This window comes from Eurypyga helias, unplaced genomic scaffold (genome assembly GCF_000690775.1).
Source record: "Eurypyga helias isolate BGI_N326 unplaced genomic scaffold, ASM69077v1 scaffold510, whole genome shotgun sequence".
In the NCBI taxonomy this organism is placed as follows: Eukaryota; Metazoa; Chordata; class Aves; order Eurypygiformes; family Eurypygidae; genus Eurypyga; species Eurypyga helias.
The window spans coordinates 1-17433 of NW_010227442.1; the positions used below are offsets into that span (position 1 = coordinate 1).

Below are 17433 nucleotides of genomic sequence, written 5' to 3' on the forward strand. Positions count from 1 at the left end.
ATATATAGGCTATATATAGGCTATATATAGGCTCTTAATTAGCAGAGTGGGCGGCAAATCACTGTCACCCACTTCTGCAGCCTGCCGCCTCGGAGGCGTGAAGGCGTGGGACAGCACCACTGGGAGGACCTCCCCCGGGACGAGCCCTCGAGGAGGTCCTCCAGCCAGGAGGTCGCCCCATTGCTGGTGCCATGTCCCCCTGGCCGGTTCCCTGGAGCCTGTTCCCAGGCTGGCCGAGGGGCTGGGGCTCTGCTTGGGCCCTCAGGGCTGTCGTGGAGCGTGTTGTGTTGAGGCAAAAGTGTGTGGCCTGGCTGGTTAAGGTCCTTGGCAAAAGTGACTTGAAGTACTTATTGGAAAACTGACCTTATTTGTGGATTATTCTTAATGGGCTCCAGGAGGTGGATGGTGTTCTCAGAGTTTTTTTGTGTGTCCCTGTTCAGAGAGGAGTCACTTCAGTGATGTTACTGAGGCTACTGCGACTTCAGGGTGAACTGGGAAGGACACCGATAGGTGTTACGTTCCTCCTTTAGTTATGCTGTGATCTGTACAAGTTGATTAACTTCGTAGTATTTAACTACCTCTTTCTTTAGTAAAAAGGAACTAAGCTGTCCACATCTCGGGGATTGTTGTGCAGTTTCCTCTATTGCCTGTCACGCGCTGCGAAGTGTTCCAGGTCAGTTTGAGAAGAGGAACATACCCAATTTGTAAGACATCAGGCCAAAAAAGCTTTGCTTAAAAAGCTAAAGAGGGTGGATTTGAACAACGAAGTTGGGATGACGTTTCTCATTCGCTTTTGTGAGGAAGGTATCCACCCGCAGCGAATGGAAGGGTTGATAATCAGGGAAAACTAAGTCGGCATTGCAACCAGTCATAGACACTTCTGGCCTCCAACAGGTCTTGAGCAGTTTCTGAATTAGAGGATTCCATTTGTTGGAAGTAATTACTGGCTGAAGTGAATAACTCGTTGGTACTTCCATAAACAGTGAGTCAGAACCTACGTCTCTGTAGCCAGTATTTCTCATAAATAAGCCACATGTCTAAGGAAGAATGAAAAGCAGCACACACGTTATGTCGGTGTGCTTGGGGAACTGAAGGACAGGATGGTCTTGAAATGGAACAGCGCATTCCAAGAAATGATTCATCCAGTGAACATCTTCAGATGTCTCCCTGCTGACAGGTATCGACCGTTTGGTGTCGTGCTGCTGATCAGTATTTCTGTGTCAGAACCAGCAGGGCACTATGAAGAAAATATAGTTTGGAAACATTAAGTGTACTTCTAGCTTTGTGGTTTAGCAATTGGGAATGAAAAGCAGTTCTATAAAACATTTCCTGGTGATCTTTGGATACGTCTGTAATTACAGTTAAGCCGTCTGTAAGAGGGTACTTTGGGATGTGTGTGCTGACCCGTTATGAAGCAGAAGTGATGCAGCGTCCTCTGTGTGGGCACTGTTCCTCACTGTAGGCGCAGGGAGCCCTGTGAGTTCTGAATGCCAAACTTTTTTTGGAAGTGTTTTAGTTTGGGACACTTCTCTGTTAACATCTGACAAATTGTGGGAGCAGAAGTGAGGGTTTTCTTTATGTGAAATTTGAATTCTACAGTGTTTACTTTATAATCAAGCAGCTGTTCCTAAATAATGGCATAACTGTCCCTGAATAAGCCTGTATAAACAAATCTAGTTATGGGAATAAGCTTAAAATATTAAGGGATGATATATAAGGGAAAGAAAACAGAGTTCTGTGTTCAGCAACCCATGAATTGCAGGGAATAAAGAAGAGCAAGATGAGTGAATATGGGATAAGCCACCTGAAATGAAGCCCAAAACATGGTGTATTCTCTTCAGTAGCATGCAGTCACTTCTGCCTTGTTTTGTTAAATGGGCTTGGTGTCCAGCAGAATGGCTTCCCTGCTGTACTGTCAGTTCAGTCGTGTTTCTCATCACCAGTGCAAAACATCAGGTGCTCTAAAATCTGCTCGTTTCCTACTACCTTTAGAAACGTATTGATCAGGAGCAAATAACAACTGCCTTACGCTTGCCTTACTCCACAGAAGAAGCAGCAGCCTATCTATTAAATTATGCACCCCCTTACTCTTTACGCATGCAGCAACACTCAGCACTTTCCCGTACAGGTTGCCAAACGCACCGTTTGGTTTAAAACTCCCACCAAACTGTTGCCAGTCCTCTTGGGGAGAAGATGTCATCTGCTGCAGACACAGTCCAGAAGATGCAGGACCTCTTTCCTTTGACACATGAAGGGCAAGAAGGCGTTACTGGCCTTTCTACTTCGTTAAGCTTCTCAAAGATGACTCTGCCACGGTGCTGCAGTGAATTCCTTGGCTCTTCAGAGCTAGTGCAGCAAAGGTGCCAGCTGATGATTCCTGCTTCCTTTTGTCAGCTCCCAGGGAGCGAAGAAGTTGTCGCGTGAGAATGCATCCAAACTCTTGATGATCCTTTTTATGTTTGTCTTATTTCTTGAACAGGGTTTTGTGTGTGTGTGTGCATGCCTGCAAGGAAGTAAAGCAATGCTGAACAGAACAGCATGTGTGTTCCAGGAGTTGCACAATCTGAATGCACACAGAACTGAAGCACTGCCCTTAGGTGTTTTTCTGCCAGTTCACAGCCTGTCTGTGAGACACGCAGACAGAGCTTCTCATAGAATCACAGAAGTGTTTGGGTTGGAAGGGACCTTAAAGACCATCTAGTTCCAACCCCCCTGCCATGGGCAGGGACACCTTCCACCAGACCAGGTTGCTCAAAGCCTCAGACCAGGTTGCTCAAAGCCTCATCCAGCCTGGCCGTGAACACTTCCAGGGATGGGGCATCCACAGCTTCTCTGGGCAACCTGTTCCAGTGCCTCACCACCCTCTCCATGAAGAACTTCTTCCTGATATCCAATCTAAACCTCCCCGCTTTCAATTTAAACCTGTTACCCCTTGTCCTGTCACTACAGGCCCTTGTAAAAAGTCCCCCCCAGCTTCCTTGTAGCCCCTTCAGGTACTGGAAGGTGCTATAAGGTCTCCCCGGAGCCTTCTCTTCTCCAGGCTGAACAAGCCCAACTCTCTCAGCCTGTCCCCATAGCAGAGGTGCTCCAGCCCTCTGAGCATCTTCGTGGCCTCCTCTGGACTCGCTCCAACCAGTCTATATTCTTCCGATGTTGAGGGTTCCACAGCTGGATGCAGTATTCTGGATGGGGTCTCACGAGAGCAGGGTAGAGGGGCAGAATCCCCTCCCTGGACCTGCTGTGTACATACGTATTCAGAGTATGAGGACATACTAGGAGGAACAAGTGGAGTGCATCAGTTTTACATTAAAAAGATTTAACATCCAAATACAGATGATTCAGAGGAAGGAAAGTGGAAGCTGCATCCAACCATCTTACCAGGACCATTGTGGTAAATGTCCCTTTCTTGTGCTGCCTGGATCTGCTTCAACCATCTGCCACAGGCTGAGGAATGATGAGTTTTAAAAAGGTTTTTGACAACAGCAGATTTGTTTAAAAGTCTCAGGAGGCGCTTTTCATTATTGAAGGCATTACTACGTCGTTTGTGTGGAGCAACTGAATGCCTGAACTTAATTTCTGAGCCGTGTGCCTGCCAGAAGGTGTCACACTGGTAACTGCGGGAGTGTTGGGGAGGAACTTTTCATTTGGTTTTTAAAATATCTGTGAAACATCCCATAAAATTTCGAGAGGATAATTAGGTTGTAAGACCAGCACCAGGAAGTTAGTGAATCTCTGGATTAACCTTTCCAGACTGGCCCCAGTTTGATTTCATTGTTGGAATTCTTGTTGTAAGTAGTTGGACTTTGTAGCTGTGATTGAACTATATACAGTGCTAGTCAGGCCAAATACATATGTAACAGTGCCCTTCATTTTCTCAATCCCTCACCTGGGGTGCTGGAGCCTGGTTTGCAGCAGTAATGAATCTCCACTGCTGGTGTTAACGGGAGCTCTGCTTTGGGCATACAAAATGCAGTGGAATTTAGAGTACTGAGACCACTCCAACTCTGAAACATCAGAAGTTGGGCACTCAAAATTAGTGGCACTTTGTTTTTAGTCTTAAAGTTTAGTTTGAAAATACATTAAGGTTAGTAAATCATTTATATATTGTACAGACAGGCAGTTTGGAAAATCTCGTGGGGTAGTGAAATCTGTCTCCAGAGCTGTTTCTTCATTATTCAAACCGTGAGCAGCAGACTAAGTCCTAGGTCTGGGTGTTGAGCAGTGGGGAAAAAGCAGAAAGAATTAATCAGAATAGCAGCTGATTAAGTGCATGCTGTCCATTCCTTGCATTGAGTAATGTAGAGAACTTGCAGAAGTTGTGCCCCTGCAGAATGTGAGATATACAGGGTGTTGATGAAACGTTGCCCAGGCAGCATCAGTTTTGTCACTTCCTAGATTTTGGAGGCTTCTCTTGCAGCCGTTGAAAGCAGCGCGTGTGCATGCAGCAAAAATAGCAGGTTAAGGTAGCAGGTGCGTCCCTGCTGGTTTCTTTGGAGAGCACTAAACTCTGTGCTTTATATGTATTTGTATGTATTTTGTTCTGTTAGATAGGGAAATAACAGACTGCTACAGAAGACCATACAAAAGTGAAATGCTGACAACGGCGCCAGTACTTAGACTGTTAGGGAGGTACATGACTGTCAAGGAGAAAGAGCAGTGTTGGTACCTCATGGCTATAAGGGTATTTTTTTTTAATCTCCATTTTTGTATTTAATTCACTAGCAATACATTCACCAGCATAAATTGGACTACTGAGTAATTAACTTTCTAAGAAGACCATACAAAAGTGAAATGCTGACAACGGCGCCAGTACTTAGACTGTTAGGGAGGTACATGACTGTCAAGGAGAAAGAGCAGTGTTGGTACCTCATGGCTATAAGGGTATTTTTTTTTAATCTCCATTTTTGTATTTAATTCACTAGCAATACATTCACCAGCATAAATTGGACTACTGAGTAATTAACTTTCTAATAGGAAAGTGTCATTTCTTCAGAAGAAATTAGTGAGTTTGTTTATGGTTCAGAAAATACCGCAAAAGGAGTGATGTGGACTTTGCTATAAAATGGAGTTAGTTTTCCTTCCTATTTGTGGTTGTCTTAGGTTGTACTCTCCATGTAGGCTGCTTTCCCAAAAGCATTCATTTGATAGATTGTTGGACAAATTGAAATAAATCATTATCTGGCTATCGTGGAGATTAGTTGGCTTTACGCGTTAGTTCAGATTTGGGTTGCAGAAGTCGTTGCCAGCTATCCTTCTATTTATTTTTCTTCTAAATCTGTTTAATACAATAATTACAAGGGATTATATGTATTTAATTGTCCTTAGTAGTTACAGAGTCAGACTCCTCTTTGCTTTCTCTGCTGCTAATACTCTCTGAACTTGACCCACTTAGAGAATCAGAGAGTTGAGGGTATGGAAGGTACGACTAGCTCAAGTTTGCTCATTTATCTTAAGTCTTTGCATCAGGTATGTAAGAGTGCCCGTGGAGAGAATTACGGCATGAAGCAGGCTATTTCCTCTGCCTGACACTGATTTGCTTTGAGTGAGGAGCTGTGGCAGCGCACGGACACACAGCTTAGCTAGCTGTGAGGTAAAAGTGATGGTGTGACAGCGGTGAGCATCCCTGTGAGCTAGACCAGCATCCTGGTAGCTGTGGAAGGGCTCTTGGTACTCAGTGTGACAGACTGAGCAAGGCCAGGTTCACTGCGAGCTGGATTCGACCAGGAAAATATTAGAGGAGGATGCTGGGCTGAAGTACTGCAGCTCTCCTTCCGCCACCGTGTGAAATTACAGCCCTGTGTTTGGTATCCTAGCAGGGTTTAATCCAAACAAAGACTGCAATACCTCCAGCATCAGCAGAGGAGGGGTGTGTGTGATAAACTTAATAGGTCCTTGGCTTCAGAGGCTTGCTGCTCTGCAGGGTGTAACTGTCTGCCTTGCCTAACTGCAAGCTCCTCCGTGTAGTTGAATAGCATGTGCTCCAGATCCTGAACACGGGCTTTGCGACACATGAGCTCTCCTCTCTGATGAGGGTAGGCCTGCTGGCCTCTGACCAGGTGACTCCTCAGCACGCTTTGTCCTGCTGCAGGCAGGTGCTGAACTTATGAATTCATGATGGAACATCTGGCTCTCAGAGCTGAGCCTTCTGCCTTCAGAACAACATCAGGTGGCGTTTTTCCAAGGGAATGGCTTAACTGTCTTTTGCCCTCAGCGTGCAAGTTGCTGATACTCATTGCTCTTCTCTTGACAGGCTGCTGATACCCTTGCTGTGAGGCAGAAGAGAAGGATCTATGATATCACAAACGTTTTGGAAGGGATTGATCTCATTGAGAAGAAGTCAAAAAACAGCATTCAGTGGAAGTAAGCCATGTTAATTCTGCAAATTTTCACTTGATCTAGAGCAACAAAAATTGCCTCTTGCCACTTCTTCTGACTAGATGTGACACCGTAAAATTAATGTTAGGCTCATCAGTGAGCAACATGACGTTTTAGAATTACAGTAAAGTTTCAAATTAACTTTGTCTTCCCTTTAACTTGCCTCTTTGATACATAAAATCAAGTTTAAAGCATACAGAAAAGAAACTTTCAGAAAACTTGTACTGATACTTTGTACATAGCACTTGTAGTTGAAAAATTTACTCTGGACAAATGTGGGAAGAGTATTGGGACACACTGTTTCCCCCTACCTACCCTCCTGTAGTCCATGCCTATTTTTCCAAAGCTCTAGCTGAGAGTTAGAGGGGAAGGAAAAGGGCCTGCAAACCAGCTCCAATGCAGAAAAAAAGCTACATTCCAAAAGAAAATAGGTAAGGGGGAATTTTAAATTTGATTTGATGTTAAGAATTTTCATTTTTCTATTAAAACACAGCTGGGAGGCCAAACACTCATTTCCTTCATATTGAATATTAGTAGAATTTCAGAATTTCTTAATATTATTTTCAAAATTATCTTTGCTTGGTTTATTCAGATTTTTACTTCTTTTGATTTCATGAACCTTTATGCCTTTTTAAGAGGTGTAGGTGCTGGCTGCAATACAAAAGAAGTCGTAGACAGGCTGAGGTATCTGGAAGCTGAAATTGAAGACCTCGAGCTAAAAGAAAAAGAACTGGATCAGCAGAAACTGTGGCTTCAGCAAAGTATCAAGAATGTCATGGATGATTCCACAAACCACCAATATCCTTTTAAATTAGTTAAAAGGAACTAGAATTAAAGCAACAGTAAGAATGTAGGGTAAAGCATAACGTACTCCATTTTATCCAGAAACAAGGGAAGCCTAATATTTTCTTCTGGTTTTGGTTCAAAAAGGAAGAAAATACAAATCTTGTTTACATACCTTACTAACCTCTGTGACTGTATGATTGGTAACCTGAAAATAATGTAGCACATATGTACATATGGCAGTAATTCTTAAGTGCATGGTATGATCTTGGTGCCTTATTTTAAAATAACTGTATTGCTTTCTGGCGCTTGAGTTGATACTTTTTTTAGCAGTGCTTTACATTAATATCTCTTCATGTTGCTTCCTTCTCTTGAAAAAGATTAAGATATCACCCAAAGATAAACAGAGTTGGCAAAGTCCTGAAGCTTGTTGGGTTTGGAACTGAAAAAATGCCCTGTGTGTAGTAAATAGCCCGTGAGCAGAGAGTTACAGCTGCCTTACTCGTAACCACGTGTTTGGCTGTCTTGCAAGATACAGGGCAAAACAGACACCTGAGATTTGAGCAGAAAAGTGCCCTTCTTAGCTATAGTACCGGTGGTAAGTTCTTAAAAATTGCTTGCAGTTGCTCCTCATAAACCGTTGCTGTAAAATGGATTTTGTAGAAAGGAGGTTGAAGGTAGACGTTAGGAGAAACTTTCCTCTGGGAGAGCTAGCACTGGAACTGACCCCCCAGGGAGGTGGTGGAATATCCATCACTGGAGGTTTTCCAGCAGAGGTGAGATAATTGTCTGTCTGGAATGTCTTTAGAGTTGATCCTGCCTTGAGGGAGGGGAATGGGATGGCAGGTGAACTCTCAATTCCCCTCTGGCAGTATTTCTTTGCAATGCTGGGAAGTTCCGCTATATACTTGAATTCTGTAGTGTCAGGTTCAAAAGGTTAATGTTATTCTTCCAAACAAGATTTTACATGTTCCCTTTTTTAGAAGGATCATTTCTCATTCAAGCTATGCAACTCTTCCTTTTTCTATTTTCTGCACAGATAAATTTTTTTTCTTTAAAAGACAGAATTCTGCTATTTTTATGTTATTTTTAACTAGCCCTTCTGAAAGCCAAAAATCCTGCCTTGATTACATCTCTGAGTAACAGCAATAAGTTTATGCTGAGTTTGGGCAAGTGTCTTTTAAAGGGCAACAAATACCAGTTTTGTATTGCTTTAAGAAAAATGTTCCTTGACATAAATTACGTTTTCGTATGTCACGCATGAAGATATCTGCAACTGCTTCAATGGTAAGTTGTTGCTAGGCTGCATTTCTTAAAGTGAGGGATTTCTTGATCTTCCTTGTGAAAACTAACTTGCTAACTAACCTGCTTTTTCCCTGTAAGTGTTTTGAATTTAGAAGTATTCAGCAGTGATCGGTATTAAGTGTATGTCCCTCATAGTGTTCGTGACCAGCAAGTTTGGGATTTTCTAGCTGTAGTCACAGACTGTAGAGAGTGGAAGCTCAGCTGTTTTCAGAGTGCCGGTTTTGGATGTCTCTTTCTGTATTCATACTTTGCCTCAGGCTGTTAATGGAACCAGGGACAGGACATGTTGGTCCAACACACCAGAAAGACCAGGCAGGTCCAAATTTCCTGAAATTTTCTGGTGGCAGCTGTGCCCAGAGGGAGCTCCTGATGATGCTACGTATATGGAGCCAACTGAAGTTCAATGATGGGGCATTGTTACTAAATCAGAAGGAATCCTTCTGTGCAGGAGGTTTGAAGAAATGGTCAAGGATTGCTGGCAGAAGTTACTTCTCGTGACATCCTCTCCTGATCCCAGGGCACCCAGGGGAAGATTGTTGTTCAGCCTCCAGCTGAACCATCTCTTCTTTGCTACAAGGAAGCTTGGGTTTGCTTTGGAATAAGAAGGCGAGATTAGACAACTACTGCAGACTTCAGCAAAAACAAGCTGTTACTAAAAAGAGTTAGTCATGACAAAGTGTGGAGGCAGCTAGCATGCCAGTCACGTAGTACTTCATGCAAGTTATCTCTTAGGGGGCAGACAAAGAAAAGCATTATTCTGAGTTTTGGACAGAGGGGAAATGGTGTGCTGGCAGGTGAGTGACCTGCAGCGGAAGGCAGGTTGTGCCAGTACTGCTAATGTAATTGTGCTCTCCTGTCTTACACCAATCCATCTTAGTGCGCACGGTAAGCCACGGGCGAGTTTGACAGCCAGCCGTGGCATCCCAGTTGTTTGCAGTGCAGAAGCTATGAGCTGGGACACTGGGAAGTGCTGGTACTGAAGACGATCTTTAGATCTCTTTCTGTTAAATCTCTCTGTACTGACACCACTCTTCGAAGCCATAAAGTGAGCTGGAGCAAAGAGCTGATTTAGCTGAAAAACAAACTAGTTAAATATTTTCACCTCATGTTACATATACAGCTAGGAGATCTGGGGACAGTAACAAACAGGTAAAGAAGTGGTACGTCTTGTACTGCTACGAGAAAAGGTTCTTGCAACTGTGATCTTAAGAACTGGTATTCTGTGATTTGTGTTATAGGATATACTTGGATTTCATAGGGACTATGCAAGTCCCACCACAAGTTTATTTATGCTAGAATTGTGCAGTAATTTAAGTGACCTGAGAGAAATATCCTATCCCTTTAGAGTGGATACCATTCAAGACTTAAGAAAAATATGCACACTTAACACTTTCTTAAAAATTGCTGTTTAACCAGGAGACACGCTTCTAGCAATTCAAGCACCTTGTGGTACACAGTTAGAAGTACCTATACCCGAAATGGTATGTACTCGTTTCTTGTTCACCTGAGTGTTCCAGAGGGACAGTGGAAAAGAAGAGCTTTGTTAGAGTGAAGGATTTCTCTCTATCTCTGTGCAAAAGGGGAAAACAAAAATCAAAACTGAGATGGTTTCAGTTGAGAAGGGAGAGGCTGGGTGGGACAAAACGGGTTTTGTACACCCGAACAGACTAATGGTAACTCTTGTCTTCTGTTAGCAACAAGGTAGTGGGTTTCTTTGCCCTCCCTTCCCTATTGCTTTTGAATGTTGCAGTTTTCCAGATTAGACATAATTGTCATGAATTCCCCTGAGAACTTATTAGCAGTGACTTTACGTGTCAAATTTCTCTCTTGCATTGTTAAAACAAATCTCTTACAGGAAAAAAAAAATGTCTTTTAGATTTAGTTGGAGGTTCAGTTTAGCTTGAGTTTATGTTTAGTCTCATGGTACTAGACTAGTTAGAGAAACAGACTGTAATCTCCTTTTTTAAATGGGCAAGATTAAAGTAGGAGGCCAAATTATTCTGTCCATCTTTAATTTTTTTATAGTGGTTGTTGCAGTGCTCTGTTCTAATTAGGGTTTACGTAGCTGGAAGAGAGCATTGTATGAAGCATGATAGCCACTATACTTGTAGAAGGCACCCGAGAAGTTTCACAACCTATTTTTAGTGAGGCTAAGCAGAGTTTAATATCACAAGAGCATCCAAAGGTAGAACCACGAAGCTGATTAGTGGTACTGTCTTTGTCTGTCTCTGCTGATACCAGTTCAGGCAGTGGTAAGGTTCTCTGTGGGACCAAAGTCAGCAGCTGCAATGTTGGAGGGGTTGTTTTTGCTTTTTGATCAGTTAAACCAGCTGATCTTAGTCTTCAGCACCGAGTTCTAATGGGATGTTTTTGCTTTAGTTCCCCTTCCCTAAGGCTCCTTTCCCACTTTTCTCATCCTCATTTTTTCTAGAACGTACTTGCTGAAAACGTATTTGCTGAATTAGCCACTGTGGAGTCAGCGATCTCACTGATACTGTGCTAGAGGAAGCTAGTCCTAGCTGTATTGCTTAAGTAGCTTGCCAACAGAAGGCCTGGCAAATCAGCTAAGAAATTGTTCCTACTGACTCACGATCCTGTGTTCGCTCAGTCTGGGTGAGATATCCAACTGTTTTAGGATGCTTGGTCCCAACAAGGATCATTCTGAAGCTCCATTTAAAAGGAATAAATCTAAATGTACAGAAGTCATTATTTATCACTGTAGTTATTGAACAGATGTAGTCCTGCCGTTAGTCTCGTGTAACTTGAGTTCAAGATTTAGTTAAGCACTCTGAGAAACTCTGTATTTGTGTCCTCTGTCACTGTGTTCTGCTCAGGTTTGTAACCTTTTTTTTTAAATTAGATTACATGTATTAAATATTTTTGTTCAGAGCCCGATTTTAAGTTTTTGCCGATTACCAGATCTATCTAGTGACCTAACTGGAAGAGCACTGTAATTTTTTTCTGGGAGGTAGAAAGTACATCAGTTTCAAAGGACTTCTCAAACACCGTGATTACTTTCTGCGGGAAATAACCCTGTCCAGTTACTGTTACAGTTTGTAAGGTTCCAGGTTCTCAAGGAAGGGTAACTTTCATAATACACCACCTTTACAGGGACAGAACGGACAGAAGAAATACCAGATCAATCTTAAAAGTAGTTCAGGACCTATCCATGTGCTGCTTATAAATAAACAGTCAAGCTCCTCCAAGCCCATGGTGTTCCCAGTTCCTCCGCCCGACGACCTTGCACAGCCCCCGTCTCAACCCGCCGCTGCAGCGACCCCTCTGAAACCTGCTACAGCTCCTCAGGATCCACCTGAACAGCATGATCCCAACCAGGGGCAAGAGTTACCACAAACACCAGTTGCGGACACGCCATCAGGTGGGTCCCGGGCTTTTCCTGCCTCAGATGGGTGCGGGAGAGAAAGAGGCAGCTTAGAAAAGGTGGTAGGTAAAGGAAAGATCGAGAATTTGCGTAGCGTAGCAGCAGTCTGTTAAGAAACTACCCCAAGGGCTTACTAACAGGTTACACAGAAGCCTCTTCCCCTTCTGTCTTGTCTGGTGAAACAGATTGTAGCTTATCATCTTACACCAGCCAGGTTTTGGATGTGATCCTGTTAGTTACTCTGAGGTGCTTCTCCAGAATGCTGTATGGAACACACCGCCAGCCTCTGAAGGGGGAGGCTAGGATTTGTGTGTGTACCTTTTACGGAGACGGATAATACAGGCACCAGTTCCAGCCTTTGTGCCGCAAGGTCTCTTACCTTCTGCCACATAGCCGCAGCGAGAGGCCGCCTGAATCTCGGGTGTTTTTTTGTAACAATAATAGGGTAATATGGAAAGATTTAAGAAAATGCTGCCAGTGCTGCAGACTGCTTTTCTGAGGGGTCCCGGTTACACCGTGCCTGTGACTTTGGAGGGGGGAGACTCCTCTCGCCTCATCCCAGAGACTGTCCATGTTCTCCTGAAGGGACCAAGCCGGGTGCAGGCCGTTTGCGTTCCGGGTTACCGTCCGGGCTGTGTAACGTGCCTTTCTTGTAGACGGCAGCGTGCCCCAGAGCAGCACGACCCCAGCCGCTCCCTACTCCAGCCTTCCGGAGGCGGTGTTGTACCCCAGCCTTCCAGGAGATGTCGCCCAAGCTGCATCTGGCTCAAACGACTACCAGGGCCTGCTGCCCCTGGACGTTAACTGTATCCTCAAGCCAAACTCATTCGACATTGCAAAGATGGAAGAGCCCGCAGGTAAGATGCAGCAGTTGCTGTTGGAGTGGGTTTTATCAGCTTCCTGAGCCCTTTGTGACCAAGCTACCGATGAGTTGCACCGAGGGAGAAAGGAGCCCTTTTCCCACTGAGGAAATGACAGGCCTTGAAGCCAGCGAGCCAGCTCTGAGTAGCAAACTCCTTTTGAGCAAAATAACCTTTCTCTGCTACCAAATAAGCTTCACATTGTACATGGCTCTAGGGTTATAAGGGACCAGTGGGAGAAATGTATTGGGGAAAAACCAAGGGATACAAAGATGAACATATCGCATACACGGCATGCTGTCTCCACGCCTCCTGCACCGTGCAGGGGCCGTACTGTACGCTGCAGTTCCATGTTTTGATGCAGAGAAGATGTGTTGCCATCCATAAACCCAGGCTCCTGTCTTTCACAGGAAATATCGGTGGAGATATTATTGATGAACTCATGTCTTCTGATGGTAAGTATTTAGCATCTTTACTTTTCTAATGACCACAAGTAGCAGCATGGGTTTTGTGTGAACAGCACTCTTGGTAGGTATCCATTAAATCTGATGCCAAGAGTCAGTATGAAACTACTTCTTTCCCCTGTACTGCCTCCTCTGTCTTTGTCATTCTTGTCTTTGCTCCCCTCTCCATCCCCTGCAACAGTTTTATTTAACAATCAGAATATGAAAGCCTTAATCCAGCAAGCACTTACATGCATGAGTAACCCACCAGTCCTTAATTCAGCAACAAAGAACAGGCTGATGACTGTGCTGCCTTACCAAAAATACCCCCAAAAATCTGGTTTAATTCTGTTCTGCCTCAGGCTTTCTGCAGGAGCTTTCAGTAAACGTTTCAGGAGGTGTTTACATGCCCTCACGCAGACTGATACATGCCCAGCTGTGCTACACTAACAGAGCAGATGAATGTCACCCGTTTCTGCTCTTGCACCTCAGTGGCTATGACTGCAGAACTGAACCACAGCTAGTGAGTTCATGTGCCCCCTCTCTTCTCTCTCTCCCTAAGGTGCCAGAATGTGCTGGGTTTAGGTGAACTCAGCAGGCATTGTTCCTCCTGCCCTGTAAATGCACTGCTGTGAGCAGCCTCTGCTACTATCTGCCCTTCAAGCAGACAGCCTCAGGGCTGATCCAGAAAGAACTGTGTAATTATAAGATCCAAGGGGCAAGATGGGATTATGTGAATGTGCCAGTACCTGGCTAAAATGGAAACAGCCCCCGCTTTTAGAGCAGGTACAGTACGCCTGTGCTATGTAAGTGTTCCTGAGGCGCAGCATGAGGGCTGAGGCTTCTCTTCTTGTGTCCCCTCCTCAAAGATGCCTTCAAGTCCATGCCTGAAATGCAGTGAAACCACTAGCCTCCATTTTTCAACTGTAAAATAGTGATAATGGTTAAAATGAGAAAGTACCTGGCTTAAAATGAGAAACATTTGAAGGCAATGCAATACTGTAATAAGATGAAGGAATATAAATGATGGCTTTCTGATGAAAGCTTCAAAAGCTGCTTAGGATCTCCTTTGATACAGAAATTAAGTCCATAATCATAGAATCACAGAACGGTTTGAGTTGGAAGGGACCTTAAAGACCATCTAGTTCCAACCCCCTGCCATGGGCAGGGACACCTTCCACTAGACCAGGTTGCTCAAAGCCTCATCCAGCCTGGCCCTGAACACTTCCAGGGATGGGGCCTCCACAGCTTCTCTGGGCAGCTATCCACAGCTATCACTATGTTCCAGCAAATTCACTTAAAATACTAAGCAAAAAATGTAGACACGTCACTTACAGCCTTAGCTTAAGGCAATGCAGGTATTCACCGTATGTATCCTAGCATGCTTATCAGATTATCAAGACTGTTTTAATAATTAAGACTAACCCTGGTAGTGGTGATGACAAACATACTGAATTATGAGATAGGGCTGATATTTCCAAAAGCATTTAAATTAAAACTAAACTATTCCTGCTTTACAGTTTTTCCTCTCTTACGACTCTCTCCTACTCCCGGAGATGACTACAACTTTAACCTGGATGATAATGAAGGAGTCTGTGATCTCTTTGATGTGCAGATACTAAATTATTAGATATTGTGTCAACCAGACTACTTATCTACCTCTAACTATAACATTCTAGACTTCTTCATAACCTAAGTATTTGAATAATGAATGTATAACTTCTTAGTTCACTGACTCTGGGAGTATATTTCCTTTTGCTTCCTTTAACTACTTCACAAAACAACTTCAACAACCAGAAAAAAGGGCTTTTATAAAAAATTCTGGCACGTTTTTTTCAGCTGAGTGTCCTCTGTGTAATCCAATTATTTGGAGTTTTCTTTAGTAAGAGGAGTGAAAATGCTTTATAGCCTTTTGATCATTTTTTAAAAAAAATGATTAGGCTTCTTGCTCACAGTTAACAACATTTTCTTGGAAGCTTTACTGCCAAGAAGCTTTCTATATTTCTTTTAACTCTTCAATCAATTTTGAAGCTTTCACTGCCAAGCTGAAAAGTGAAGGATATCAACTTGAGTTATGCTAAATTGTTTCAGTGAACCAATTTTGTGAAGTGCCTTCTGTTTTAGCACTTTAAGTTTCTCACACTGACTTCTGACATTCCACTTTCCTAGGTGATAGGAAAGGTCTGTTTGTAGTTTGTATTGAAGTGTGCCAATACTTGTATATTAACAAGATTTTTTTTTTTTAATAAAATTGTACAAACAAAGCCATCAGTAGTTTGGATCATCTTTTCTTGCAATCCTTTCGTTGTCCATTATGCATCACAACTGAGATAATAGGCTTGTGGCAGCATCCACGTTTGCTGGTTCCTCTTCCAGATGTGTGGAAACCTGAAAAAATTGAGTTACAGTGTAAAGCAGAAAGCACCATCTTCTTGCTCTGCTTGGAAAATAAAAACCCAACTGTATTAAGTAGCTGTTGTCTAGATTAGTTCGTCATTGTATCTTTAGTTCAGGCTAATTTTGCAGTCCTAATTCAGTCATTTGGGGGATTACAGGATTCCCTAAACTTGACAGATAAGCAGCCACTACTTTACACCGCAGGAGAAAGACAAAGCATCCTGCCAGTAGCGTAAGACACGTGGCCAACAGGCTTTTTGGTCAGGAAGTGCTCTCGACAACACGATTTTGCAGCATTACAGGAAATACTATTACAGCCTGAGTGATGATATTCAGCATCACATCATGCACAGCCCTACCAGCATCTGAGCAGCGGTATAGTCTGAATTCTTGGCTGTGTGCAATAGCAAACCAGCAGGGATAGGGTCACTGATCCCAACTGCCTTGAAACCCTCGCTCAGCCTCCTCCTCTGCTGGCAGCACTGTCACCTACATTTCACTTTTCCCTCAGCCTCTCCTCATGGTATTTGACACTGGTTCTGTCACTCCCAGCCATGCAGAAACCTGATCACCCCCGGCATGGTAAATACAACTCAACTCATGCCCGCTTCTCCTACTTCCCCCAGCAGCCAGAATGGATTCGTCTGCACTTCATCCTGGCCCTCTGCTTCTCTCTCTCCAAACCATGCCCAGTAAATCACAGTCAGCACAAAGAGTTTACACAGAGGAGCTTGTCTGTAATTAAATTTGTTAATTAATCCTTGCTGTAGACTGCATGTGGCCCTGGTTAATACAATAGACAAAGGAAAAGGAGTGAAACACTGTCCTGAACCCTAAATGCTACAGGCAAGAGCTCTAGTACAGAAATCATTGTTTCAGGTGTTGGTACCTGATGAGGGAATATGAAGGCTTAGGAATTGGGAATAGAAAGAGGCAGGGCTGTTAGGGTCAAAGCACCATCAGGTGCTTCAGGTAGGGAACAGCAAGGTTCATCCTTACTCTCTGCATCTATTCATGTTGAGGTATAAGTCTCAAATCAAGGGGCTGAAGCTGGAATTAACTTTAAAAAACTCAATTAAAAACCAGCTAGGACATAATTTAAAAATACATGTTGGAAGCATGCTCTGGCTTGGCCGGCCATCCTCTTCCCTCTCGACTTCAGTAGTTATACAGGACTTAATATGCTAACCAGAATTCAACATTACCACACCACTGAAATTAATAAGCTGAGCTTACAGCTTTAAAGCAACTGCCTGAGTTGCCTTCAGTCTTAGAGCCAGAATATAATGCTTGGAATATGCATTTTCCTTTCATTTGCCTCCCCAGATTTTTACAAAGGGAAGTTACCTGAGGACTCTTCTGAGGTTCTGCTGCAGTGCCTTTTGATAGCTGCTGTACTTCTTTCTGGACTTCAGCAAATGCTTTATTTATTGTGCTAACTTTCTCAGCATTTCTAATGTTTATCTGGGAAGGAAAAAAGAATAAAACACATTGGCATTTTTAACTGAAATTCCATTGGCATGTAAAATTGGACCATTTCTGTACAACTATTATACAGCCAGTGTTACCTGCATATCTTCCAAAATTGCTTGTTAGTAAATACGGTTTTAAACCTCCGTTTACATGTTACTTAACTATATCATCTAGTCATGTACTACTAATGTTCTATATATTGAAAATTATGAAAGCAGTTGAACTGCTTGGAAAGGAACCCCACAGTGATCCAGAAAACAAAAACCAGGCTGTGAACAGGCCTTGCTGTGCTGCCCTCAGCTCCTTTTAGCTGGAGCAGAATTCCATGATCTTACCATTAAGAATTTCTTCCAGTACTTTGCTTTTCAGCATCACACCTTTCATTTTTACTTAGAATCACAGAAAGGTTTGGGTT

At 43.3% G+C, this 17433-nt stretch overlaps 1 protein-coding gene across 1 annotated transcript; it reads left to right on the forward strand.

The window, feature by feature from the left end:
- Positions 1-6235: 6235 nt before the first annotated feature.
- Positions 6236-15412, forward strand: E2F5 (E2F transcription factor 5, p130-binding; the record flags this gene model as incomplete). The annotated part of the gene is given in 8 exon segments (XM_010156132.1): positions 6236-6360; positions 7012-7173; positions 8402-8445; positions 9880-9944; positions 11575-11842; positions 12502-12702; positions 13116-13160; positions 14669-15412. Coding segments are annotated over 8 exon segments (1020 nt in total), but the record flags the coding sequence as incomplete, so codon positions are not given.
- Positions 15413-17433: the final 2021 nt, after the last annotated feature.